Source organism: Elephas maximus, chromosome 3 (genome assembly GCF_024166365.1).
Source record: "Elephas maximus indicus isolate mEleMax1 chromosome 3, mEleMax1 primary haplotype, whole genome shotgun sequence".
Classification (NCBI taxonomy): Eukaryota; Metazoa; Chordata; class Mammalia; order Proboscidea; family Elephantidae; genus Elephas; species Elephas maximus.
The window spans coordinates 1,325,228-1,352,145 of record NC_064821.1 but is presented as its reverse complement, the minus strand read 5'-3'; the positions used below and the strand labels follow the sequence as shown (position 1 = coordinate 1,352,145).

Here is a 26,918-nt window from a genome sequence, read left to right as displayed (position 1 = left end):
GGCACTCTGCTTCCGAAAGGTCACAGCCTTGAAGACCCTGCGGGGCAGTTCTGCTGTGACATACACATCGCCTTGGGTTGGAATTGACTCAATGGCAACTACCAACAATGGCCATGGCAGGTGAGTGCCAGGCCTTTCTTACTGTGGCACTGCTGAGTAGATTTAAACCATAAACCTTGAGGTTAGTAGCTGATTGCACACCGTTTCTGCTACCCAGGAACCCTGGCCCTGTTAACACCCACCTGGAAAACCAAGGGCCTGGGCCACCCTCGGAGCCCTGGTGGTGCAGTGGTTAAGAGCTTGGCTGCTGACCAAAAGGTCAGCAGTTCAAATCCACCAACCACTCCCTGGAAATTCTATGGGGCAGCTCTACTCTTGTCATGGGGTTGCTACGATTCCGATTCTGTGGCACCCACGGACAACAGAAAACTTCCACGATGTGGTCAGACGCACTTCTCACGTGATTTCTCTAGAGCTGTATTGGCAACTCCTGCCTATTTTTCTTCCAGATTTTTTAAATCTCCCCACCCCCAAATATCCTCGAGGTTTTTGTTGGCATTAACGTAATTTCACATATGGTATAAGGAGCATGGACGCGATTACTGCGTTGATCAGTGTGACAGGAATCAAGCAGGCCCCTTGCTGCCCAAGTCCTGGAGTGATTTAGGGCGGTGGTACAGCCCTGCCGAGCACCAGCCCTGCGCTCAGTGTCCCGTTCACTGAACTCATCCCCGTCCATCACAGTCAATTTTCACAACAACCTAGTGAGCAGTGGTGCAACCTGCCCAAGGCCGCACAGCGAATCGCTGGCAACTCCTGACTCTTCGGAAAGAGAAAAAAAAAGCCATTGCCGTCGAGTCGATTCCGACTCAGCGACTTTTCAAAAGGGGTTCAAATCCCAGCCCTTCCCCGCTGTGGCTTGGGGTAAGTCCCGCCCCCTTCTGGCCTCCGTTGCCGCAATCGTAAAGTAAGCGTAATAACGTCCTGACGAATAGTGGTTCCACAAAGTCACCAGTCAAACGGTCTAAGTGGTACCGACCAGGGCGCAACCCGGGGTCCGCTCTGACCGCCCGAGCGGGGAGGTAGGTCACGTGACTGGGAGGTCCCGCCCACGTCCACTACAGCTGATCCCACCCGGAAGTGGCCGCCAATGTCTTCCGGGTCTGCGCGCGCAGCGGACCCCGGGCGGGGCGGAGCCTTCCCGCGCGCCTGCGCACTGCGTCCAGGCCGTCCGGACCAGGGTGACCCTGAGCGGCGCCGAGTGCGTCGCGATGCTGAGCAGGTTCCTGGGGCCGCGCTACTGGCAGCTGGCGAGGAACTGGTGAGGGGCAGCCCCGCGAGTCCCACTCCTCACTCCCGCCCCCGGGACCCGCGTTCCCCTGCGATGGGGAAACTGAGGCCCAGAACTGCTGTGTGGCGGGTCCGAGGCCAACCATCGAACCTCCGCCCTCCCGCCCGCCGCGACCAGGTGCGGAGCAGCCCCTCGGAGCCTCAGTTTCCCCATCTCTACCTGGGGGTCGCCGTGGGCGCCCACCGAGTCCCTCGGCCACTCCATGTTCCGACACCCTCAGCCCAGACGTTTCGGCCTCCAAACCAAACCTGGACGTTTCTGGCCTTTTTATTGGTTTTGATGATTTCTAACAAGGAGCGTGTCCCTGGTGATCCCACGTGGTAGGCGGGGTGGGATTGGGGTGACTTCCCCCCATGACTCCACATGAGAGCCAGGACTAGGGTGACCCCGCGTGGCAGCCGGGATTGGGGCGCCCTTAGCAGGGGTTTGGCTGATGTCCATCGGGGCGGGGGCGGGGGGTGCCTAAGCCAGGACACACTTCCTGGCCCCAGATAGGGACAGAGAAGTTAAGGGTGGGGGCGTCTCTGGACAGCAGACCTGTCACGCCCTTTGAGATACGGACCCCGATGGTAGCATTTTGCAGCTGACGCCATCCCGGGGCAGGTGAAGCAGCCTCTCACCTGTGAGGTGGGCCTCCCAGGCGCCATCGGACCATTCCTGTGTGCCACCCCTTCACGCGTGCTTTTATTGCCCCTACAAGCATTGGGTGCCAGGCCCTGTGTTGCATGCTGGGGACACAGTAATGAGCAAGACACAAGACCCTGGCCGCCGCCTCACATCCTAGCGGAGGAGGGCAACCCACAAGCCAGCAGTGAGATCTATGGATCAGACAGACAGGAGGTAGTTGGGAGGGGGGAGGGCCCACACAGCTCTGTCCCTGCTCACAGCCGGGGACCCTGCAGGCCATCCCCCTCCCCAGGCCTGGTATCTTCTCTTGAGAAATGGAAGAAGAGATTGTCATCAGAGTGGTTTGAAAATGTGCACCATACGACACACTCGGGAACTGTCCATGCCATCATAAGCCCCCAGGGTCCCAAAGCAGGGTGACCAGGATGGTGGGTGAAGCAGAGGCTGGTCACCAAGCACATTCACCTGAGAGGGAAGGGTCCCCTGCTGACCTAATAACCCCCAGAGCTGTCAAGGGTAACCTGTGACTGGCCGGGTGGGGAGCCTGCGGACTCAGGATGTTGCTGGTGAGGTGGTGTCGAGCAGCTGCCAGCAGGCTGATGGTGTGAGTGGGACACGTACCAGTTTTGAATTCCAGTGTTGTCTGCCTCGCACCCAGCCTGCAGGGTTGGAGAACTGGGCGGGGCAGGCACCCAGATGTGGGGGGCCGGAAAGGCTTCTTGGAGGACTCATCCCAAATAGGGTCTGATGCCAGCTCTTCTCTTGCAGGCTACCCACGGTGGGCACGTGGAGTGCTGTGGGTTCCGTGGGTCTGGTGTGGGCCACTGACTGGCGGCTGATCCTGGACTGGGTGCCCTACATCAATGGTAAATTTAAGAAGGATTGATGAAGCCGCCCTCCCTCTGCAGTTTCCTTTGGTAAGTTACCTCCACCACGTGAAATTGCTGGGTCCAATGGGTGTTGGTGAGTGATACGTGGGACTCCCAGTGGTAGAGGTGTGGTTTCCCCAAAGCAGGGTTCTTGGCACTTTAAGAGCTGGGGGGCAGGGGACAGGAGTGCTCCACCTTGGAGCTGAATTCTGGGATGGGCTTTGCAGGCACCTCTCACCCCCGTTGCCACTGAGCCGCCCCTCTGCTGCCTTGGTCAGTGGGGTCAGCAAGTGGGTATTGCCTCTTGGTGCTGTCGCTGTGGCTCCTGTGCATCCATGGAGGCTGATCACGCACCCTGTCCTCTGCCTCCAGCCCTGGACGGAATGGAGAGTGGCCATTTTACAGATGAGGAAGGTTGAGGCTGAGCCCTGGCATGGGCTGCTGTGAGCAATAAGACCTTAGCCTGATTTTCTTCTGTGTGTGAAAATAATACACAGCAGAATACAAACCCATTCATCAGTTTCTGTGTGTACAATAACCAGGCCTTTGAACCAGTTCGTTCAGGTTTGAATCTGTGCTGAGAATTTGCTTTTCCACCCCATATATACTGAATCAGAATCTATAGTTTAACAAGACCACCAGGTGATTCTTATGTATAATAAATTCTTCTTAAAATTGGTCCCTAACCAGCAGCATTAGCGTCACCTGGGAACTTGTTAGAAATGCACACTCTCAGCATGGTTTCAAAACCCTGTCAGTGACATTGGTTACATTCTTCACTGGCTTTCTCTACCTGAATTGTTTCACCACCGTTGACGTAGACTCACTAAGCTTCTCATCTGTGCTTTAGAGTTACTGTTGAGAGTTTGAACTTATATAGCTAATCCTTTAAGAGAGCGCAATGCTCATGGTGAGCCCACCAAAAAAAAAAAAAAAAACCGTCGTACTCTTTGTTAATTTAGCTAAAGTGTTGTTTAGTTTAAAAATGACTTCAGGGAACAATTTTGGTTGATCGTTCGAAGATTTTCTTAGGGTGATAAATTTAGGAGTCTCTCCAGTCTCAATAGATTCAGTTAAGTCTGAATTTTGTAAGAATTTGAAATTCTTTTCCACATTTTTTTCCCTTTTGATCAGGATTCAGCTATTGATTGATTGAAACGTGCCAGGCGCCACCTGGTTCTTCTGGTCTCGTGGCTATGGAGGCAGTTGTTATGGGAGCAGGTGGGCGCCATCCAGTTTTTCCGGTCTCATGGCTATGGTGGCAGTAGTTATGGGAGCAGGTAGACCTACAGTTCAGCTCCTTCTCCAGTTCTCGTGGCTATGGAGGCAGTAGTTATGGGAGCAGGTGGGGCCCATCCAGTTCTTCTGGTCTCGTGGCTATGGAGGCAGTAGTTATGGGAGCAGGTAGACCTACAGTTCAGCTCCTTCTCCAGTTCTCGTGGCTATGGAGGCCGTAGTTATGGGAGCAGGTGGGGCCCATCCAGTTCTTCTGGTCTCGTGGCTATGGAGGCAGTAGTTATGGGAGCAGGTAGACCTACAGTTCAGCTCCTTCTCCAGTTCTCGTGGCTATGGAGGCCGTAGTTATGGGAGCAGGTGGGGCCCATCCAGTTCTTCTGGTCTCGTGGCTATGGAGGCAGTAGTTTTGGGAGCAGGTAGACCTACAGTTCAGCTCCTTCTCCAGTTCTCGTGGCTATGGAGGCAGTAGTTATGGGAGCAGGCGGGGCCCATCCAGTTCTTCTGGTCTCGTGGCTATGGAGGCAGTAGTTATGGGAGCAGGTGGGCGCCACCCAGTTCTTCTGGTCTCGTGGCTATGGAGGCAGTAGTTATGGGAGCAGGTAGACCTACGCTTCAGCTCCTTCTCCAGTTCTCATGGCTATGGAGGCAGTAGTTATGGGAGCAGGTGGGCGCCACCCAGTTCTTCTGGTCTCGTGGCTATGGAGGCAGTAGTTATGGGAGCAGGTGGGGGCCATCCAGTTCTTCTGGTCTTGTGGCTATGGAGGCAGTAGTTATGGGAGCAGGTGGGGGCCATCCAGTTCTTCTGGTCTTGTGGCTATGGAGGCAAGAGTTATGGGAGCAGGTGGGCGCCACCCAGTTCTTCTGGTCTCGTGGCTATGGAGGCAGTAGTTTTGGGAGCAGGTAGACCTACAGTTCAACTCCTTCTCCAGTTCTCGTGGCTATGGAGGCAGTAGTTATGGGAGCAGATGAGCGCCACCCAGTTCTTCTGGTCTCATGGCTATGGAGGCAGTAGTTATAGGAGCAGGTAGACCTACGGTTCAGCTCCTTCTCCAGTTCTTCTCGTCTCTTCATCTGGACTAATTGATTTGTCAAAGGCGCTGGTTGCTCTTCTAAGCACTTTGCCTATATCAGCTCATTGGCCTACATTTCAGGCTTGTGCGGGCAGGACTCTCCCATCCCCATTTTAAAGATGGGGTCTGAGACCCAAGGCTACACGGCTCCTGAGTGGCCGGCTTAGGTTTGAACCTGAGCCGTCTGGCTCCATGTCTGCGTTCCTCCTCCCCACCCTGTGCCTCCTTTCCTGTAAGAACTGTGAGCCTGGAGCCTTAATGCCATTTTACTGTGATGGGTGGAGTCCCCAAGCCACTCTGCACCCCAGCTGCACAGCCAGCTTCCTGTGGAAGGGACGTTTCCACTCACCTGGCCTTGTTCCTTCTCCCAGGTATCTGGTGGTACCGGCTTCTCCCATCTCAGCGCTTGCTGCAGCTGGAACGGCCAAAGCCCTCAGGATGGACATCGAGGAAACCCATGATGTGACTTAAAAACTTTTTGTTTCTGAAAACAGCTTTGATATATTAATGCACGTAGCATTAAACCACACTCTGAAACCTGCGCTCCGCCTGAGTGTTGATCATGCTGGTGACTATGAGTTGGGTGTCCTTTCAGCTCCAAAATTTTGTGAATCTAGGAGAGTTTCTCAATGACTTGTAGACATTTTTTAATTATTTATAACATATTTTCATTTATCTATTGCTGCGTTAACAACTTATCCCACTAGTTACTGGCTTACAACAACAAAATTTATCATTTCACAGTTTCAATGGGTCAGGAATCCGGCAGTGGCTGAGCTGGATGGTTTTGGCTCAGGGTCTCCAGTGAGGTTGCATTCAAGACGGCAGCCAGGGCAGTAGGATCTGAAGGCTTGACTGGAGCTGGAGAAGCTGTTTCCAAGGTGGTTTCCTCACATAGCTGTTGGTTGGAGGCCTCAGTTCTTCGCTGTGCGGACTGTCCCGTAGAGCTGCGAGAGTCTCCTCATAACATGGCGGCTGGCTTCCCCCAGATCTAGTGACCCAAGAGAGAGCAAGGTGGAAGCTTCAGTACCTTTTATGATCTGTCCTTAGAAGTCACACACCATCATTTCCTCCACATTCTATTCATTAAAAACAAGTCACTAAGTCCAGCCCCCTCTCAAAGGGAAGTGAATTAGGCTCCGCATTTTGAAGGGAGGAGTGTCAAAGGATTGTACGTTTTTTAAACACTCACATGAAACGAACAGGTGAAATGGGTGCTCCTGCCCAGTTCTCTCCAACTCTTGCCAAGTTTTTGAAAATTCTTTTAGAGACATTCTATGCATAATGAAGCATATTTATGAAAATTAACCAAAAAAAAAAAAAATCTATTGCCGTCCAGTCGAGTCCAACTCATAGCGACCCTATAGGACAGAGTAGAACTGCCCCATAGTTTCCAAGGAGCGCCTGGTGGATTCAAACTGCTGACCTTTTGGTTTGCAGCGGTAGCACTTAACCACTATGCTACCAGGGTTTCCAAAGACGTGTATTTGTTAACCCAGATGGTGGCATTTGCTACATCACGCTATGGTATACATCCCTTTTCCACTTAAGGCTGGTTTCTGGGGGTCACTGCACTGCGGTAAATACAGAGCTTCCTTATTTTGTAGATGGCTGCCTGGTATTCTGACCTGGGGCCAGACCAGCATTTATTAACTAGTCTGCTACTGAAAGAGACTTGGTTCCTGTCGTTTGCTATGACACCGATAACGTTGTAGTTAAATTATTTAACATGTAGACATGAGTGGAAACCCTGCTGGCGTTAGCAGTTAAGAGCTCAGCTGCTGACCAAAAGGTCGGCAGCTGGAATCCACCGGGTACCCTTTGGAAACCCTGTGGGGCAGTTCTGCTTTGTCCTATGGGTCGCTGTGAGTCGGAATCAACTTGACGACAATAGGTTATCTTTGGTTTTATATATACGAATATATGTTGGATAAATATGGATGAGTAGAATTGTGAAATAAAGGAATTTCTTGGAAATTTTTTAAAGAAAAGTTTCTAATACGCAGCAGTTGACAGTACTGCAGTCCCCCCGTGGACACGTCTCCCAGCTTTATGCTGTTAGCATTTGCCATTTTTTCTTCTGCCACACCCATGTCACCAACGCAGTGCCGAACCATGTCAGGGTCTGAAGCAAGAGGAGAAATGACCCCTGTGCACATATATGAAAGCCAGAAAAGGACAATTAGAATAAATTCACTTTTTGGTACAAAGAGAATATTCAAACCTAAAATAATGCGAGTTTTAATATACCTACTTTTCAATGTTTCAGTACTTTTTCAACGACTTTAATGTTCTGGGGGAAAAAGTTAGCCATTGAAAAAGAAAGTGCCTAAAAACACTTACATGAGGCACACAGTCTCCTTTGACCCTGGGCACCCGTGTGGCGCTGCTTGGCATGGCAGTTACTGACCCTGTTTTGATTTAAAACGTGGACATTTTGTTCATCTTGAGATTTTTTGTATTCTTTTGGTTTTTTTCAAATATTGCATACAATTTGGTTCATCTGGATTTGAGTTTGCCTCACCTTCCTCACCCTAGTCCTAGCCCTGCTGACTGCTGGGTGTTTTAAAGCAAACCCTCAACATCGTTTCATTCTGAAGTACTTCAGCACATGTCTCGGGAACAAGATTTTTTTTAACTGGTGAAAACATACATACCAACTTCTGCCACACAACTTCCACATTTACAACTGCACGACAATGGTTACACTTTCGTGTTGTGCCGCGATTACCACTATCCTCACCCAAAACGTTGCACCACCATTAACAGAGACTCAGTGCTGCTCCCAACCAAAGCCCCCCTTCTCTCCCTGCCAGCCTGGAAACCACTAATCACCTTTGCTAGGTGCCTGGCATCCGACCCAACCCACAGCGACCCTTTGTACAGCAGAAGGAAACGCTGCCTGGCCCTGTGCCAGCTGCCTGGCCCTGTGCCAGCCTCACGAGCCTTGGGCCGGAGCCCATCCTTGCAGCTGCTGGTTCAGTGCACCTCGTTGGACCAGAAATCATCTTCGGTTTCTGTGTTGTTGTCCCCAGGTGCCGTGCAGTTGGTTCCGACTCAGAGCGACCCTGTAGGTACAAACAGAACGGAACACTGCCTGGTTCTGCACCCTCCTCACAGTCGTTATGCTTGAGCCCACCGATGTAGCCACGGTGTCAACCCATCTCCTGGAGGGTCTTCCTCTTTTCTGCGGACCCTGTACTTTACCAAGCATGGTTTCCATACATTTCCTTATTTCATATTGAGAGCTTACAGTTATCTGTCCTTTTGTAACTCATTTTACTCAGCATGTTTTCAAGGTTTATCCCTGAGAAACAAGATTTTTCAGATAACCACGATGCCATTCTCCCACCAAACAAAACTAATAATTCCCTAATACCCACTCGCTATTCAAATTTCTCCAGCTGTCCGAGCACCGGTCCACGCTTGGCTTCTTCGAATCCATCCAGCTGGAGCTTTTGAGAGTCTTAAACTAGAGTTGAGGCCTCTAGAGTCTCTCTTCCTCCTCTGTGCCCCGTGCTACGGACTTGCCGAAGAAGCGGGGCCACGGCGTGCAGCGTCTCCCGCGCCCTGCGTCTGCCAGCGGCTCCGCCGCCTTGTCACTCAAGGCGTCCGGTTACCGCGGCCGCGGCACGTGAAGGCGCCCCGAGACGGCCGAGGGCGCAGGCGCGGGCGGGCGAGAGGCGGGGCGCCATGCTGCTGGAGGCCACGCCCCCGCCACGCGCGCGGATTTCTTGGCTCTAGCGGCTCAAGTCCGACACCGGGGGCGGATCCGGCAACCGGCGGCCACGCCCCTCCTGCGCACTGATTGGCCTTCTCACAGTGGCTAGCCCTCGGATTCCTAGGAGCGAGCCGAAAGCCACGCCCCCAAGCGCTGATTGGCTTGGCCACAGCGTGGCGGGGTCGGACACTAGGAGGCGGGCCAGCGGCCCAGGACCACGCCCCTCCCGCGCGCTGATTGGCGCAGGGGCCCCGGCGCGCGCACGGACGCCTGGGGGCTGACCCGGCAGCCCGATACAATGCCCATACCGCGCGCTGATTCACTTGGTCACAGCGGCGCGCGCTCGGATACCTGGAAGCGGGCCTCGCAGGCCAGGGCCACGCCCCTCCCGCGCGCTGATTGGCGCGTCCACCGCGGCGGGCTCTCGGGGGCGGGGCCTGGCGCCGCGGCTGCGCATCACGGGGCCCCGCGCGGGCGGGTGGGCGGAGCGGGCCCCCCGAGCGGGGGCTGCGAGCGCGGGGAGGGGGCCGAGAGGGCGGCAAAGCCGGCGCGCGCCCGGCTGGGGGCGGAGGGCGGGGGCCCAAGGGCCGGAACAGCCGCGGCGAGTGTCGGCGGCGGCGGCGGCGGCGGCGGCGGCGGCGGCGCCTGAGGAGGCGGCTGAGGCGCGGCGGCGAGGACCGGGGTCCAGGCGGCGGCGGGCGAGGAGTCGGGCGCGATGGAGCGGAAGAGGTGGGAGTGCCCGGCGCTCCCGCAGGGCTGGGAGAGGGAAGAAGTGCCCAGAAGGTCGGGGCTGTCGGCCGGCCACAGGGATGTCTTTTACTATAGGTGAATGAGCGCGCCGGCCGCGCCGCGGGCAGGGCCCCAACGGGCGCCTCCCAGCGGCCTCCGCGCGGCCTGGGGCGCCCCGACCCCGGGCCGCGGCCTGGCCCGGCGTGCGTGCGTGCGTGCGTGCGTGCGGCGTGCGTGCCTGCCTGGCCGGCGCGCGGTGGCCCCTCGGCCCAGTGCGCGTGCGTGCCCGGCGCGCCGCGGCCCAATGTGCGCGCGTGCTCCTCCCCGCGCGGGCGGCCGCATGGCCCTCGGGCCGGCCCGGGGTGGGCGGCTGCGGCCTTTGTTCAGGGAGCTGGGCCGCGGGGCGAGGGGCGCCCGGCGGCGGCGGAGGCTGCTGGGAGGCGGGGGTGGGGGCTGGACTCTCCCCTGGATTCCATTGGGACGCATGGGGGACCTTCGGGGCGTGTGGAGCCCGAGGCGGGGTTTTGGGGCGCAGGTCTCCTCTGGGGGGGTTGGAGAAGGAGTGCCCAAAGTGCAGTTCCCTAAACCCCCCTGCGCCCTGGAATGGGCATCCCCGGGTGTCAGGGCCCTAGTTGAGTTTTTTTTTTTAATGTCCCTCCTCCTGGCTCTGGGGCATGTTGGAAGATGACGCGTCTTGTGGGGCGGGGCCCCTCCGGGTCACAGAGCCTTTAGACGCATCTTTGCATTTATGTTGGGGGTCTGAGGCTCCTCTGCCCCAAACTGGAGGGTGGCACTGCTCTTGGCTTGTGGACTTTGGCAGAGGGCCCCCTCCTTGGAACAAAGGATTCGGTAGCCTGCTTGCAACCCAGCCCTAGCCGGCCGGCCACCTGCTGCGGGTCCTCTCTCCTGGGCTCTCAGCTGGTGGAAGACACCTTTGTTTGGTAGCCAACTTTTGTCACTCCCCTTTGCTTTTGTCCTCCGTGGCACCTCCAGAGCAGGGGGACAGGGAAGCGGAGCGCCTGCCGTTGGTTGAATGTCTGCGGGTGCTGTGCTGTGCCGCGCCGCTGGCCGCTCGCCATCCCTCCGCCCCCGCGCCCCGGCCCCCCCCCGCCCCAGACTGGCAGCTTGAGGGTGTTTGCAGGAACTGAGGGGGCGCAGAGCGGTTGGTCCCTCCGCGCAGCACTTCAGTCCCCTGCGGTGCTTTGTCTTCACCATTTTAGGAGAGCAAGAAAGGGGCCACTGGGTTTAGGTCGTGTCCAGGACGTGCTCAGCTTCTGATTTCCAAAAAGGGTAGAGAGAGACTGTTGGCCCCACATGTGGGCCTTGGTGAGCAGAGTCCTGCTTTCAGGTGTCTAAGCGGTGGGATTGTAGGCCATGGCTCTCTGGCTGCCTGTGGCCTCCCTTCTGCTGCCACCCTCTGTGGCATCAGTCCTTGGCTGAATCTTTATCAAAACCTAAAATCTGTGGTTGTGTTCTCCTGGGCCAGCGAAGGAGGCCCCAGGCTAAGAGCCGCCTACCAGGCTGTCTCACTCCTTGGGCACAGCTTAGTTTTCCTTTTCGATTTAAAGGCATCAGGCAGACAAGGCCTACCGGAGCCTTGATACCAAAAAAAAAAACAAATGGTTTGCCATTGAGTCGATTCCGACTCCTAGTGACCCTATAGAAGAGAGTAGAACTGGCCCATAGAGTTTCCAAGGAGCACCTTGTGGATTTGAGCTGCGGACCTTTTGGTTAGCAACTGTAGCACTTAATCATTGCACCACCAGGGTTTCCCGATCTTTAGTTAACAAACGCCCCTGCCCTTGCTGCAGCAGGCACTGCCGGGAGGAAGATGCGGTCTGCTCCTCCTGAGTGACAGCTGACTACCCAGTGGCCGCCCTGTTACACCTGTAGTTACAGGTGGTGAATGACGGGCTGAGGAGTGCAGGGGTATGTGAGGGCAGATAACTGGGGCCCCTCTGAGGAAGCGACCCCCGAACTGAGCCAGACACGTGAGCAGGGAGGAGGGGTCTGCACGGAGGCAACAGTTTGTGCAAAGACCCCGGAGGCTGAAGGTCAGGAGTGGATTCCAGGCCAGTGTGGCCGAAGTGCCCCAAGACTGACACACACCGTCTCTGCCTGGGAGCCCTGGTCTCTGACCCTGGCCCCAAGCGTGGCGTCTGCCAGGGAGAACCAAGGGAAAGCTTCAAACAGAGGAGGGGCCTGAGATGGAGAGAGGGTGGGCTAGCAATGTGGGGGGGCAGGGTTCCATCAATTCTCCTGGGTCTCTGGCCCTAGTGATTGGCCCAACAGGTTGGGGTCACCGTCCCCCCAAGTGTGGAGGAGTGGTGGGTCGGGGATGTGGTGACAGTGATACCCACAGTGTTTTCTGAGTCCCTGTCCCCCTCGCCACCCACTGGGGCCCATGTCAGGCAGCTGGGTGGGAGTGAGGGCACATGAGTGTCCTGGGTCTCTTCATTTAGGGAGAGGCCATCTCTAGTACTTTCCCAAGTCGTGCAGCCATCACCACTATCTAATTCCAGAATACTCTCATCCCCCAAAAGGAAACCTTGTACCTATTATCACTCACTTCCTTGCCTGCAGCCCCTGGTACCCACTAATCCATCTTATGCCTCGTTTCCATTTGAAAGGCAAAACAACAACGGAGGGGTGACGAGGTACAGGACAGCCTGTGGGTGCCCTTGGCCCCCTCCTGTTGCTGTGGCAATATCTGAAGCCTGAGTCAGGACCTCGGGCTTCCTCCCACCACCCTGGGCACATGGGCTCCAGTTTGACACTGGGTAGCACAGAGCACAAGTTGAGATGACCTCAAAGAGACGACCTCAGTGGTTTCAGCACCCAAATCCGTTGTGGACTGTCTGCCCTGAATCTCACTCCCCCCTGCCATGGTCTCCATGGTCACCATGCCTGGTCCATGAGCTCAGCTGGACGCCTGAGCAAGGGCGTGACCTTGCGGTCACAGAGCTCCTTCTGGGGTGACAGCTTCCATACTGTCCTTCCCCACCATCCCCGCATGGCTGTGGGCCGTGGTTCAGGATGTCTGGAAAGGGGCCAGTGGTGCTGCTCCGATTGGAGCCCAGCCCCCTGCGCTCTCAGACTGGTGTGGAGTTTGTGGAGACCTGTGCTTAGAAAGGCACCTGGCATGCGAGGACTGGGCACACACTGTGGTTCTCCAACAACTTCACTGTGCCATGATTCACACAGGTACGGCTTACCCTTTAGAGTGGTTTTTAGTCATTCACCAAGTTGTGAAAGTGATTAAGCAATCCTCACCACGGCCAATTTTAGAATGTTTTTGTCACCCCGGAGAGAAACCCGTATTCGTTAGCTGTCATCCCCATCCCCCCAACTCCCAGCCCTTGGTGTTGCTAGGTGCTGTCGAGTCGATTCTGATTCGTAGCAATCCTGCATACAACAGAACGAAACATGGCCTGGTCCTGCGCCATCCTCACGGTCATAGTTACGCTCGAGCCCATCGTTGCAGCCACTGTGTCGAACCATCTCATTGAGGGCCGTCTTCTTTTTCACTGACCCTCTACTTGACCAAGCATGATGTCCTTCTCCAGGGACTGGATCTTCCTGATAATATGTCCAAAGCTGTGAGACATAGCAGCTCCTGGCAACCGCTGATCCATTTCTTGTCTCTCTGGAATATAAGAGGTCATACAATACGTGGCCTTCCGTGTCTGGCTTCTGTCACTGAGCATCATGTGTCTGGGGTTCGTCCATGTTGTAGCATATATTAGAGCTTTGTTCTTTTTTACGGCTGATTAATATCCCATTTAATGGATGGACCACGTTGTGTTTATACATCAACTGTTGGTGGACACTTGGGTTGCTCCCACTATTTGGCTGTTGAGCGTAGAACGTTTATGTTTAGGTTTTTCTGTGGGCGTACACGTTCCTTTGTCTTGGGTGTACACCTGGGAATGGGATTGCTGCACCACTATGTTCTGCTATGGCTGTGGTTGTGGTGACGCTAGTATCTGTGCTGGGTAGTCGGCGTGACCTCATCTAATACGCACAGGCATCCCGCACGTTGGCGTTGCCATTTCCTAGTGAGGGCGTTGCCTTTGCTCGTCCCCGTGGTCAGCAGGAGCGGGGGCTTCAAGCCCAGGTTCTCACAATGCCCATTTCCGAGTTTCCCACCAGCTTGTGCTGGGCAGCTCTTTGGGGTCTGGGCTCCAAGTCTTAGCAGGAGGCCCTCCCGTGACGCTGTAACCACGAGGAAGAGACCACCCTTGGGTGACCCTCAGGTGCCCACTGTGCTTGGGGTCTTTTCTCAGGAACATGCCTGATTCCGTTTCCGGAATGTTCCGGAACAGCCAGGATGGAAGGACCAGGCCCATTCAGTAGGTAGACGCACTGATCCTTCACTCAGCATCTGTGTCCACCAGGTGCCTTACCCTGCCTGTCCCTGGATGTCTAGAGATGGGTGGCCGGAGGCTGGGAGCAGTCAGGGTCGTGAAAGCACCACCTGCTGGGAGAGGCTGGGGCCTGGGGAAGGCCTCCAGAAAGAGGGCGGCCGGAGCGAAGGGTGAGGACAGCAGTGCCGGCCAAGCGCTGACCCTCCGGCCTCCCTGTCCGCAGCCCCAGCGGGAAGAAGTTCCGGAGTAAGCCCCAGCTGGCACGCTACCTGGGTGGCTCCATGGACCTGAGCACCTTCGACTTCCGGACGGGCAGGATGCTGATGAGCAAGGTGAACAAGAGCCGGCAGCGGATGCGCTATGACTCCTCCACCCAGGTCAAGGTGAGCCTTCCTGCTGTCGGACCCTGACGCTCACGGGCAATGTGGGTGCTGCAGAAGGGCAGCCAGGAGATGCGGGCCGGTGTGGCTCTTTCTTGGTCTGTTTCTGTGCAGCTGCTGTGCCTTTGGGTTTGTGCGTATATGACAGTGGCGTCCTACAAGCCACAGGAAGTGCAAATGCGTTTTCAGCAGCTGCGTGACAGTCCTCAGTGGGGTGTACGGTCCTCTTCGTAACGACTTCCTGCTGGGGCTTCAGGGTGTTGTCCCAGTGAAGCTGCTGCCCTGCGGGCTTCAGTGGGCGCCGGCTGGGCTGGGCGGTGAGGGGTGGATAACGGCGTGGGGTGCATTCTCAGCCTCAGAGGTGGGGCATCTGCTGCCCCCGTTAGAGGAGGAAACAGCTCAAATGGCCGGCCGCCTACAAGGAGGAGGCAGGTGTGCATTGGAGCCGAGACTCGAGGAGCAGCGACTGGAGGGGCAGGGAGAGGGCAAGGGCCCCACACCTGCTGTTCCCCAGGTGTTGGCCTGCAGAATCGTGGGTGCCTCAGGGTGTGTTGTTGACAGAACATTAGCCCTGCAGTGGGGGTGATGGTCCCTTGGCTGACTGAGGGCTGCAGAGGTGGGCCAGGCCTTGGGCACTGTCGGCAGGAGGGTCACCACATGGTCCGTGATTAGAAGTGAGCAGATGGGATTGGGCAAAGGGAAGCGCCCAGGCCGGTGGGGGCCCTGTGGGACTGGGTGGAGGGGAGGCAAGGGGAGGTGGGTCACACAGGGTGGAGTTGGTCACACAGGGTGGAGTTGGTGCTTGTTGGCTTGGGCCCAGGACGTGGGGGTCTCTGTTTTGCCAGGAGAGGGTGGGGGCAGCCACGACGCTGGCTGTCAGGGGAGTGGCAGGGCAGAGCACCCTCAGGGCCGGCGAACCAGCGTGCTGTCTCCGCAGGGCAAGCCCGACCTGAACACAGCGCTCCCCGTGCGGCAGACTGCCTCCATCTTCAAGCAGCCCGTGACCAAGATCACCAACCACCCCAGCAACAAGGTGAAAAGTGACCCCCAGAAGGCTGTGGACCAGCCCCGCCAGGTGAGCCACCACCAGCCCTGTGTTGTAGTCGTGTGAGGATTTCACCAAGAACGCGCTTTGTAGACACTGGTGACAGTGGCTGAGAGCTTGGAGTGCCCCTCGTGTCATGTCATGGTTTATGTCACGCTTTCCTTAACTGCGTGTCCCGGCCAGAGGCGTTTGTTTTAGAATGAAGCTCAACAAAAAGGGATGGTGCAGGTGCGTGGGGCAGCCGTGGCGCCCAGCTGCCCGCTACCAAGGTGGCATCTGTGGACACCATGGCTCTCTGCCCCAAACCAACAAAACCCACTGTCACCGAGTTAACTCCGTCTCATAGCGACCCTACAGGATAGAGTAGAACTGCCCCGTCGGGTTTCCAAGGAGCAGCTGCTGACCTCTTGGTTAGCAACGGAAATCTTTAACCACTGCACCACACGGGCCCTTATTTCCTTGGGCAGATTTTTCAGTTCTCCGGGGAGATGTTTTGAATAAGCTCTGTGATCTGCTTTTTGAAAGTTGAGAACTGTTTGGGGTTTGTACGTTTGTTTATGAGCTTTGTGGTGGAGGCCGTTGTGGATAGAGACAGGCAGCTCTCTTCAGCCACAGTGACCACTGGGCCGGAAGCTGGAGAGACCCCGCCTGTGATCATAGGAGCGTGTCGGCTGGAGGTGACTGGGTGTTGGGGTGCCAAAGCCTAACCCAGAAGCTCCACTTGCAGGAATTTGGCCATTAGGGATTGAATGTGTCCCTCCAAAATACATTCTGTAAATCCTAGTCCCTGTACCTGTGGTGGTGCAGTGGTTAAGAGCTTGGCTGCTAACCAGGAGGTTGGCAGTTGAAATCCTCCACCCACTCCTTGAAAGCCCTATGGGGCAGTTCAACTCTGTATTCTAGGGTCACTGTGAGTCAGAATCGACTCAACAGCAACGGGTTTCATGTGGTATCTGTGGGTGTGATCCCATTTGGGAATAGGGTTTTTTGTAATGTTAACGAGACTATCGGTATAGGCTGGGTCCTAAACCTAATCAATTCTGAGATAAAAGGAGCTAGTTAGGCACAGCGAGAAACAGGCACAAGTGGCGGGGTGATAAATGCCACGGGGAGCACTCCAGGGAACCAAGGAACACCAGCTAGAGAAGCTGAGGGAGGGATTTTCCCAAGCAGACAAAGGGGGCCATCCCTAGAGCTGGTACCCTAAATTCAGACTTCTGGCCTCCAGAACTCTGAGAGAATAATGTTCTGTTGTTTTAAACCACCAACGTGCAGCCCCAGGACCCTCGGCCACAGATTGTAACTGGAGGTGTGGGTTGACACCTACTGGCTATGCTCATCCACCCTGTGGCCCTGCGGCCCTGTGCCCCGGCCCTGCCAGTCCCCCTTGCTTTGCTCTCAGTGGAGACTGCCTGTGACCAAGAGTCTCATAAAAAAGAGGCTGCTAATCGGGAAGCTGGAAGGTCCTCATCTGTGGGCTGGCGCACTTGTCCTTTTGTGCCATCTCTGCTGAGAGAGAGCTCATGTCAACATTGGGCTCGTGTGGAGTGGGGCGGGCTCACACAGCCGAGCTTTGGATTCACTGCAGCTGTGCACAGCACTTGCCAGAATCCTGGCCTGCCCAACAGCGGTTCATAGCCCTGTCAGACCTCAGGCCCGTTTTGTAGCAAGAAGTGGAGCTCAGAGGTCATGTCAGCTGCCTCTATGTGTGTCTGAGTGTCCTGGGGCCATTGTAGCCCCACCACGCAGCTTGAAACAACACTTAACCTTCTGTTCTGTAGGCTGGGAGTCTGAATTCAGGGTGTGGGCAGCGCCGCTCTCTCTCTAGAGGCACTAGGGGAGGGCCCTTCCTTGTCTCCTCCAGCCCTGGTGGAGCTGGGCGTTCCTGGGCTTCTGGCCGCGTACTCTCCTCTCTGGATCCATCGCCACATGGTGTCCTCTCTTTGTGTGTCGTCCCTGTCTCTTATAAGGATGCCCGTCACTGGATTAGGGCCCAGCCCGTTCTAGCATGACCCCACTCTAGATAATTACAGTTACAAAAACGCTGTTCCAGATAAGATCATGTCTGTAGGTCCCAGGGCTTAGGATGTGAACAGATCTTTTTGGGGGATAGAGTTCAGCCCACAACAAGGTGTGATTTGAGAAGCCAGTACGGCCTCCTGTGCACAGCCTAGGAGGGGCAGCAGGGGTCTTCAGAAGCAGATACGGCTTTTGGGAGCCAGCTCACAGCGCCGCTCAGGGACAGAAGTCCAAGTGTGACAGCCAGGCTTCCCCTAATGAAACAGGAATGCCACGTCTTCGTGTGTGGCATGGAGGGCAGGTTCTCGGGGGTGCTGAGGAGACGTACAGGCACTGGACGATTTTAGGTGCAGTGCCCTATGGGACTCCCACCGTCTCAGTTTCTGCCCGGGGCACTCCTCGTGAGGGCCCACGGGCCGGTGGCGTGGGCAGGCAGGGCCTGGAACTGTGCACTCCCGGAGCCTGACCCACCCGTACCCTCGTGGCAGCTGTGATAGCTGTGGAGGGCCATCTCGCATGTGAACATGTGGGTGTCTAGGCGGAGCGGGGGCTGGAGGTGAGCCCGGGGGGGCTGGGCTCATCCATGCTTACCGCTGTCTCGTTTGGCGGCAGCTTTTCTGGGAAAAGAAGCTGAGCGGCCTGAATGCATTTGACATTGCTGAGGAACTTGTGAAGACCATGGACCTCCCCAAGGGCCTGCAAGGTAACTGGCCGCCCTATGGGGCCACGGAGGCTCGGCTGGGGCCCTCTGACAGGGTCAGTGCCTGGCGTCAGCGCGGTGGTGCATGCTTGAGCCCTTGAAGCTGGATACCGCCCCTGAGCCCTCCTGCAGGCAGGCCAGGCCCTGTCAGCCCTGTAGTCCTCACTTCAGCCCTGTGAGGTGGGGAAACCAAGGCACGTGGCAAGGCCCTGTAGCTGGTGTGCAGGCAGCATGGGGGGCAGGGAGCAGCAGTCTGCCTCCAGAGCACACACCTGAGGCCCAAGTCCTCCCATGGTGGGGGTCTGCGCCCACACATGACTTGCTTGAGGGGGTCTCAGCCAAGAACAGTGCCCTAAAAAGACCGTTGGGGGTGTTTGGTTTTGCCCCACCGCCACCGTGAATGCAGGACCTGTATTTTGTTCTGTTATAAAAGTGAGTCCCTGTGCACGTGAGAACATTGGGACGTGAAGCCTGAGATTCAGGGAAACTGGAAAAGCGCCCCTTCCCGGCTCGTCTGCCTGCCTCCCCTGCCTGCCCGCATCCCCTCGGGGGGCTTGTGCTGAGCACTCCGTGACGCCCGCCTGGGCTGTTTGCTCCGGCAGGCGTGGGGCCCGGCTGCACCGACGAGACCCTGCTGTCAGCCATCGCCAGCGCCCTACACACCAGCACGATGCCTATCACAGGGCAGCTCTCAGCTGCTGTGGAGAAGAACCCGGGCGTGTGGCTCAACACCACCCAGCCCCTCTGCAAGGCCTTCATGGTGACCGACGAGGACATCAGGTAGTGTGCAGACCACCCTCCCAGGGTTGGCAGCAGGTGTGTCCCTGTGCACGTGCGGATTTTCCCGTTGCCCCAAGTTTTCCTCTTTACACTGATGCTGCCGGGGTTTCGAAGCACGCACGCCAGTGCTGCAGGTCTGGATAGCTGGAAGAGCCAGCACAGCACTGCTGTCCCCAGCCGCGCTCTCCGTGCAGGCCTCGGGGAGGGCCAGGGTGGGACGCCCTTCATTCTCGGTGCTGTAGCCACACAGGCGTCTGCTGAGGGAAGTGCCAGGTATCCTCGCTCTTTAGGGACGTACTTGAAGGGGCCATGGTTACAGTTACAGATTGTCTTGGGAGACTGTCCTGCGCCCCACCCCTGTTGGTCAGAGCAGGCAGAGACATCGCGGGTCTCTGTCTCTGTGGCCCACCCTTTCACTGGGGATGGAACCTCTGGGAGCCGACACAGGCGATGTGAGTAACACGAGCAGCCTAAGGAGAAATCCAGAAGAGAGACCGGCCGAGTGTTTCCCTCTCGGGTTTGCGTCGTGGTGAAAACACAAACCAGCAAAGACGAGGAGAAGATCCGAAAAGCAACCAGAGAGGGAGGGCAGATTGTCTCCCCAGAACGGGCCACGTGGACACCCACTTCCTTTAACAGCAGTGGAAGCCGAGTGACAGTGGGCAGAAAACGAGTTGTTGGCCAACGTACAATTCTCTGCCTGCCCAACTCAGCAGGTGGCCTGGTCCCGCGTGACCCTGGGATCTTCTCCGCCCCCACACAGTCAGCCCAGTCCATGTCACATCCCAGCGGTGGTTCCCAACTGCCCCTTCACAGTTGGTTCTGTTCTTTGCCATGACTCCGTCTGTAAACCCAGTACTCTCCTCCCCACCTCCCCTCGTCTCCGTGACTGAGACTTGGTGCAGAGCTGGGTCTGATGTTCCAGGTGCCCACATTCTGGGTTTGTCAGTGGCTTGTTGTTTATATCCTGGCACCTCCAGGAGACCCTTGCTGTCCTCCTCTGTCCAGTGGGAGGGGGGCCCGTGCCCACAGGTGCGTCCATGTACCCCCAGGAAGCAGGAGGAGCTGGTGCAGCAGGTGCGTAAGCGGCTGGAGGAGGCGCTGATGGCTGACATGCTGGCCCACGTGGAGGAGCTGGCACGCGATGGCGAGGCGCCCCTGGACAAGGCCGGTGTGGATGAGGATGAAGATGAGGACGAGGACGAGGATGAGGAGGAACCCGAACCAGACCAGGAGCTGGAGCACGCCTAGAGCCGGTGCCAAGCAGGCCCAGGGCTGTGGGGCGGGGCTGGGGTGCTGCACCCTGGGGCGGGTGGGCAGCCTCCAGGAGCCCCCAGCCCTGAGCTGTGCGACTGGAGTGGACGGAGGACCTGGGGCACCCTGAACCCATTCCCCACTCGCTTCCTCACTGCGCCACTCCTGTTTTCAGGGGCCCTGCCTGAGAGCGCCCCACACCCCAGGCGCTGCCTGCACAGGGCTCAGCCCTTGGCCACCGTGACCAGGCCCAGGAGGGCAGCCCCCGCCCCAGGTTGCGTGGGCATGGTCCAGACAGACACCTGCTCACTGCTTCTCTCAGGCCTGGGATCAGTTCGCGCCTTCACTCACAGGCCATGGCTTCCGCTGACCCTGGACTCAGGCTGAGCGCATAGCAGCATCCGCGAGGCCACTGCCTCCAGAACCAGCTGGGGCCACTCCAGAGGGGCCATTCACAGCGTCTGTCTCCCCACAACACCTGGACTCCCTGTGGCCGCCATCCCGGCTTCCCACAAAGAGAGAGCTGCTGTTGGGGTACCAGAACCAGGGCATCTCCACGGGCTAGAGAGGTGTTTGCGCCCAGCCCCGCCTCCCATCTGTACTGTGTGTGGATGCTGTTCTCATGCTGTGTTACCCCTTCCGGAAGGGGTGGAGGAGCTGCCCACTGGAGGGCCGTCAGAGCTGCAATCAGTCCTGACACCGAGGACAGGACTGGAAAGGCGCCTCTGTCAATAAACCAGTGACTGGCACGAGGCTGGTGCCCGTCACCACGTGGCTGCATCACCTCTGTGCTGCTGCCAAGGCTTCCGGACACAGACCGGCCCACTGCTGCCTCACCTGGAGGCTGGGCCCTGGCGGCAGGGCTTCGCGGCCCCTCCCTGTAGACATGGCCAGGGGCACAGGACCCGCACCAGGCCTGGCAGGGGTACACAATGGAGAGCGAGTTTGAGGGGCCCTGCTGGCTCAGCTGTGGCCTTGGATGTGGCCTGCCTCTGCGCCTCAGTTTTCTCCTGTGACGGAGATAGTAGTGTCCACTTTGAGGGTCAAGGGCTGGGCTCTGTCGGTCACCAGCGAGGCCCAGGCAAACGTGGCCACAGCCCCCGAGTGCCGACCAGGTGTGTCTGCCAGTTGAGCTGAGCTCCAGGCATCAACGCCGTCAAGCACCAGCACCACCTCCACGTGCCCGATGTTGTCCTGCCAGCACTGGACAGACTAAAGCAGCAGTAGGAGTGGTGCCCGGCATGGTGCATCCCGAGGCAGAAGCCACCTGCCTGGGCAGAGACTGAGGCCAGGGCCGTCCCTCTGTGCTGGGACGCCCAGCCCCCTGCCTGCCGGGCCTGCCGCCCATAGACACCCAGCCCCTCTAGGGGATGGAACCAAGGGCCAGCCGGCCATCCCTGGCCCAGCCCCACACCTCGTCGAGTCTGCCTCTGTCCCCACAAGGACATCTGGGGGCCAGGATGGCCTGTGCATGGGGCCTCAACTTCCCAGGTAGTCCCCGTGACCACCTCACTGTCCAACAGGCAGAGCCCACTGGCCTGTTCTCCCCCTGGCCGCCAGAGGTGTGATCAGTGTCCCTGGGGAGCAGGTAGGACTGTGTATGGCCTGGTGGAAGCCCCCGTGGCAGCTTGTCAGGCTCGCCGCCCTGCTGACCACCATTCTTTCTAAAGCCAGTCAGAGCACTGCCGGGGGGTGGGGGTGATCCAGCGCCCTTACCGTGATCGTTGACTTGCTGAGGACCTGAGTGCCCGAGTCCTTCCCTCAGACCAGCTGTGGCCTCTCTCCCATGGAGGACGGGCCACAGGTGATGGGACAGCTGTGTCCACAGCCAGCTAGGGAATAAAGCCATCTGGGGCAGTGTGACTGGAGCCTGGTTTTAATTTCTAAGGTGTCTCCTTTGGGAGCAGGACACAGAGGGCAGGGGGTGGGCTGGACAGCACTCCTGGCTCCTCCTTATATGGGGTCTCAGTGTGTCTCTCTGTATTTCTGTGTCTCTGTCCAAGCCCTGCCAAGCCCTTGGGGACTCCCATGGAGAAAGGCCGGCCCAGTTAGGTCCTCTCCTTTAGCCAGGCCCTGGGCCCTGTGCTGGGCCCTGACTCACACCCACCCTAGGCCCCCTCCTTAGCCTTACCCACTCCAGTCTGGAGTGGCCGGGGCTGCCCTTGGACAGGTGGTGGGGTCTTGAGGGGGACCGGGCCAAGCCCCCATGCCCAGGCTCTTCGGGTATAAAATTAAAAAAAAATCTTTTTAATTTTTTACATAAAGACCCCAAATTGTGACCAGCCCTGTGCAGCATGGTACCAGGCTAGACCCGGACTCCCTCCTTGAGGAGACCCTTACCCAACACCTTCAGCCCCTTAGGACCCTGTAGCACTTACAGAATCAGCAAGGATTACACATTTCTGTCTGTTGTCACACTGTCGCCCCCCGCCACACGTGCCCGTAAGGGCAGCCACAGCCCTGTCCCAACAGCCCCACACCCATCAGTGGGGAGGGACCAAGGCCACCTTAGGTGGTGGGTGTCACCCATGGGCCTCCCCCACCCACGAGCCCACCTGGCCCTAGGCACCTCCCCAAGAGTGACGGTGAAGACCTGCTGGGAAGGAACCCAATACCCTAGCAGTGAGAGCTGAGGGGGCGGGGACAGCAACATCCCCTCCCAAAGTCACAGGTTGGGCAGCATCCAAGAGATGTCCAGCGGCCCCCACCCCGCGTCTCCCTGTAGCGGACTGGTGTGAGCTGCCTTCATTGCTGCATTTTTGTGCTCTGTTCCAGTTGCCCCCCTAGAGTTCTTCCTAAATAATTCATACAGAGTTAAAAGCAAGTAAAAGTATCTGTATCATCCTCAGGATGGATATCAACAGGCCTGGCCCCACACCCACCCAGGTCCTGCTCCCCAGAGGGGACCGCTTCTCCATCGTCTCTGGTATCGTCCTCCACGTTTGAAGGGCGTGTAAGCTGCTTTTTCTTGAGTTACCAACTTTCCAGCCCTTTCCAGGACTTCCTGCCTGTGAGAATCAGCATTTTGACTCTTCAACCTCATTCCCACCAGGGTCCCTGGTGGCGCAGTTTGCACTTGACTGCTTGGTGCCATTGATGAAAGGCCTGGCGACTTGTAAAAGATCACAGTCAAGAAAACCCTGTGGAGCACAGATCTACTTGGCCATACAAGGGGCCGCCATGCGTCAGAATCCACTCAACAGCACTGGGTTTGGCTGGGTTTGCCCTTCCAACCCGCCCCCAGGGGTCAGGTCCCCTCAGCTGGGGGTCCTGTTCCAGACACTTAGGTTTTTTCTTGCATTAATCTCCTCACTTAGATTTCAAATACATACAGAAGTAAGTAAAGTGAGTGAAGAGAAGCTACAGCAGACCCCCAGGTGCCTGGCCCGGCCACCCCCCTCACCACCTCCATGCCCACCCATTCCGGCCTGCGATTACTTTGAAGCTAATTTCATCCACAGACGTCTCCAAATTAATCTCTCAAAGGTCTTTTTTTTTTTTTTTTTAACTCAAAACGACTTTATTATGGAAGGTTTTGAACATCCACCAAACAGATGTAACGAAGCCCAATGCACCAGCCTTGAGTTTCACCTGGAGCCATCAGGACCATCCTGCCTTCCCTTCTAGGTTACCACACATTTCCAGACAAAGTGGAGCTGACCGCACATTTACTCACTACCCAGACCTGTGCTTCTCAGCGGGGGAGACGTTTTTGGTTTTCAGAACTACAGGGAGGGGAGGCTGTGTTGTGGGTGCTGGAGGCCTGACCCCTGGCACCTTACTTGGAAACAGGGTCTTTGCAGATTTAATCAAGTTGAGGTCACACTGGAGTAGTTGTTGGGTGCTGTCGAGTTGATTCCGACTCACGGCAACCCCGTGTGACACTGGAGAACTGCCCCATAGGGTTTTCTAGGTTGTCATCTACAAAAGCAGATCACAAGGTCTTTTTCCCCTGGAGCTGCTGGGTGGATTTGAACCGCCAACCTTTCGGTTAGCAGCCAGGTACTTAACCGTTGTGCCAGCAGGGCTCCTTATTTCTGGAGTAGGGTGGGCACTAAATCCAAGAGCTGGTGCCCTTATAAGAGGGAAACCTGGACAGTCACAAGGGACAGCGGCCATGTGACGACAGAGGCAGAGATTAAAGTGATGTGTCTACAAGCCAAGGCCTGCCAGCCACCACTGGAAGCTAAGAGGTTCCAGAGAGAACCAGCCCTGCCAACACCTAGACTTTGGACTTCTGGCCTCCACAAAAGTAAGTAGATTCTTGCTGTTTTAAGTCACCTGGTTTGTGTAGTTTGTTAACAGCATTTTACAGAGCCAACAGGGGAAAATGATACTGCCATTGAGTAGGTGGAGGCCAGGGATGCTGCTCAACACCCTACAGTGCACAGGATGGCCCCACCTGAGAAGGGTCTGGCCCCAAAGGACAACAGTGTGAGGTGGAAAAACCCTGTTCTAGTGTCAGCCATTAGCAGTTTATTCTACTTGTTGCGTCATCCATGTCCGTTCACCCCTCCCTCCATCTTACTCTGGTGTGTTTGAAAACACATGGCAGACACAGTCTTCTGCCTCCTAAATGCTTCAGTGTGCATATCACTTACAAGAGGTCAGGGTTATAAAGTCAAGTCCCAGGCAGTGCAAACAGTGAACATGCTCGGCTGCTACCTGAAAGCCTGGTGTTTTGAGTCCACCCAGAGGCATCTCGGAAGAAAGGCCTGGCAATCTACTTTCAAAACACTGACCATTGAGAACCCTGTGGAGCCCAGTTCTACTGTGACATACGTGGGGCCGCCATGAGTCGGAGTCGACTCTGTAACAAGTGGTGGTGGTGGTGGAGGCAGTGGCTCTAAAATGACTCGGAATACGTCATCGCAGTGCCGTTACTGACAAATCTTTGCAATTATCAAATGTCTGGTTAGTGGTCACATGCCTCCCATTGTTACTTGAAAGCAGGATTCTGGGTGCCCTCTCACCTTTTTACTTTCCACCTGTAAACCATCTGTTGCAGAACAGCCTCCTTGTTTATCAGTCCCTGCTCCTGAAGCCAATTCTCCCCACATTTCGAACAGCGCTTTAACTCTCCCAAACAGCCAAACTCCTTTGGTAGCCCCCCAGCCCCACTTTCCAGAGCCCCCACCTCCATTGCTCAGCCGCCAACCTTGAGCTTCTCTTCCCCCACTTTCCCACAGCAACTCCTTTTTTTTCTTTTTCCTTCATTTACTTACTCCCTTGTTTTGCTGGAGCACATCCTCAAGTGTGCTAAGACCTTATAGGTATGAAACATCTTGATTTTTTCTCCCACTTGATGAGAATTTAGGATAGACATCACTTTCCCCAGGAACTGTAAAAAATTTGTCCAGTCTTTGGATTCCTCCAGCACAACCAGAGTGTTCTCACTCCTGACCCTTTGAATGTGACCTGGAAGCATTTCGAGGTGCCGGGACCCAGAGTCCCAGCACATTCTCTCTGTTTCCTCTGTTCTCTCTGGAGCTCAGGAGTCATTCCTCTATTATTTCTTTCTTCTTCCAGTTCCCATCTCTCGTCTTTCTGGTCCACATTCTGGGAGATTTCCCAGGCTTGAATCTTACAATCTCCTGAATTTTTTCTTTCAGCAACCGTGTTGTTAACTTCCACGCCCCCTCTTGTTCCCTCTCATCCTTCTTCAGCCTCCCGTGGGAGAAGCAGCTAGATCTTTTGGGATGTGGAACGGTGTCCCCCCAGGCCACCTGTACTCCCTCTGCCTGCACCCATCAGATGCTGCCTACCCCCATGCCAGAAACCACCCCCCCAGAGAGAAAGAACTGTGAGCAGGTCCTGGGACAAGAAACTGGGCAGGCAGAGAGGAAGGCGGGGAAGGGAAGACACTCTGGGTGGACGAGAGAGGCTGGACCCAGGATTCTGTCCCACAGGCACAGGTGCCTCGGAAGACACTCCACAGGACTGATGGGGTCAGGGCAGTTTAAGGAATGCATGTGTGAATGAACACAGGACCCCACCCAAAGGTGCGTCCAAAGGCAGGTCACCCACTATGCCTCAGTTCCCCCTACCACCAAAGGCCTGGATGTGATTCTCTTTGCCACCTCAAACATCCATCCTATGGGTAAAGCAGTCCTGACCTCCCCCACCCCAGCCCCCCTGCTCGCCCCCTTTTTCAGCCTCTCCCCCTCTTCAATCTGTTCATGTTTCTGGTCCCCCACATGTCACAGGGCAGGATTCCACCTGACTTCGGAGGGGGGTTGGAGGGAGAGGAGTCAGCATGTGGTCCAGCATGATGGGTGCTCCTGGGGACATTCTGGGAGGGGGTTGTCTGGGGGTCCTTGGGCTGGTCAGGCCAGGCTTCCAATACCAGCTATGGCCACTGGAAGTCTCTGAGGAGATGGGATACCCTTGCTGGACCACAGACATGTTGTGGGGGTGGTTAGGAGGGGTGCCAGTCAATCAAACACTGAGTGCTTCCTGGGGGTGGGACATAGGCCCCCGAGAGCCTCTCCTGGGGAGGGGGCTACACACAGAAACTATGAAGCAATTAATTCCAAGCTTTTGAGTGCTAAAGAAGGCCGGGCCCCAAGAGAGGGACTGGACTGGATGTGGCCTGGCATGAGGGAAAAGCACACAGTGCAGAGTCCCAGGGACTCATCTGGGTTCTGACCAGTGCCCCCGTGGAAGACAAAAAAAAAAAAAAAAAGTGTGTGCAAAGTAGGGGCCAAAGTGACCTCCAATTCAGAGGGGATAGCTGGGTAAGGGGCTAGGTGGGGACACCGTCCCAGGTG

The 26,918-nt window shown here is 56.6% G+C and overlaps 2 protein-coding genes and 1 long non-coding RNA gene across 6 annotated transcripts; 2 read left to right on the top strand and 1 right to left on the bottom strand.

Annotated features, from left to right (window-relative positions):
- Window positions 1–1,210: 1,210 nt before the first annotated feature.
- On the top strand, window positions 1,211–5,694 carry LOC126071847 (cytochrome b-c1 complex subunit 10). The gene is made up of 3 exons (XM_049876186.1): window positions 1,211–1,321; window positions 2,747–2,895; window positions 5,525–5,694. The coding sequence occupies exons 1-2, from the start codon at window positions 1,272–1,274 to the stop codon at window positions 2,862–2,864; spliced, it is 168 nt and encodes a 55-aa protein (XP_049732143.1). The 5' UTR covers window positions 1,211–1,271; the 3' UTR covers window positions 2,865–2,895; window positions 5,525–5,694.
- An 89-nt stretch (window positions 5,695–5,783) lies between these two features.
- Window positions 5,784–9,173, bottom strand: LOC126071848 (uncharacterized). The gene is made up of 3 exons (XR_007516388.1): window positions 8,537–9,173; window positions 7,989–8,221; window positions 5,784–6,144 (listed from the first exon to the last, which is right to left on the bottom strand). It is a non-coding gene; the product is annotated as an uncharacterized LOC126071848 (long non-coding RNA).
- A 331-nt stretch (window positions 9,174–9,504) lies between these two features.
- MBD3 (methyl-CpG binding domain protein 3) lies at window positions 9,505–24,715 on the top strand. Of its 4 annotated transcripts, XM_049876183.1 has the most exons (7): window positions 9,508–9,699; window positions 14,194–14,353; window positions 15,288–15,425; window positions 18,027–18,117; window positions 18,717–18,894; window positions 19,947–20,150; window positions 20,324–24,715. In XM_049876183.1, the coding sequence occupies exons 1-6, from the start codon at window positions 9,590–9,592 to the stop codon at window positions 20,143–20,145; spliced, it is 876 nt and encodes a 291-aa protein (XP_049732140.1). In that variant the 5' UTR covers window positions 9,508–9,589; the 3' UTR covers window positions 20,146–20,150; window positions 20,324–24,715. The 4 variants fall into 4 exon arrangements, with proteins under 4 accessions (XP_049732142.1, XP_049732140.1, XP_049732139.1 ...); XM_049876185.1 differs by having other exon boundaries at window positions 9,505–9,603; window positions 19,947–24,714; XM_049876182.1 differs by having other exon boundaries at window positions 19,947–24,715.
- Window positions 24,716–26,918: the final 2,203 nt, after the last annotated feature.

What these genes read in the sequence shown, in the direction of transcription:
- LOC126071847 (XM_049876186.1), top strand. Translation starts at nt 1,272, where the DNA reads ATGCTGAGCAGGTTCCTGGGGCCGCGCTACTGGCAGCTGGCGAGGAAC. An exon ending in TGGCAGCTGGCGAGGAACTG is followed by an intron (nt 1,322 to 2,746) that starts GTGAGGGGCAGC and finishes CTTCTCTTGCAG; the next exon opens with GCTACCCACGGTGGGCACGT.
- MBD3 (XM_049876183.1), top strand. Translation starts at nt 9,590, where the DNA reads ATGGAGCGGAAGAGGTGGGAGTGCCCGGCGCTCCCGCAGGGCTGGGAG. An exon ending in CTGTGGACCAGCCCCGCCAG is followed by an intron (nt 15,426 to 18,026) that starts GTGAGCCACCAC and finishes GTTTGGCGGCAG; the next exon opens with CTTTTCTGGGAAAAGAAGCT. An exon ending in CCTCCCCAAGGGCCTGCAAG is followed by an intron (nt 18,118 to 18,716) that starts GTAACTGGCCGC and finishes TTGCTCCGGCAG; the next exon opens with GCGTGGGGCCCGGCTGCACC.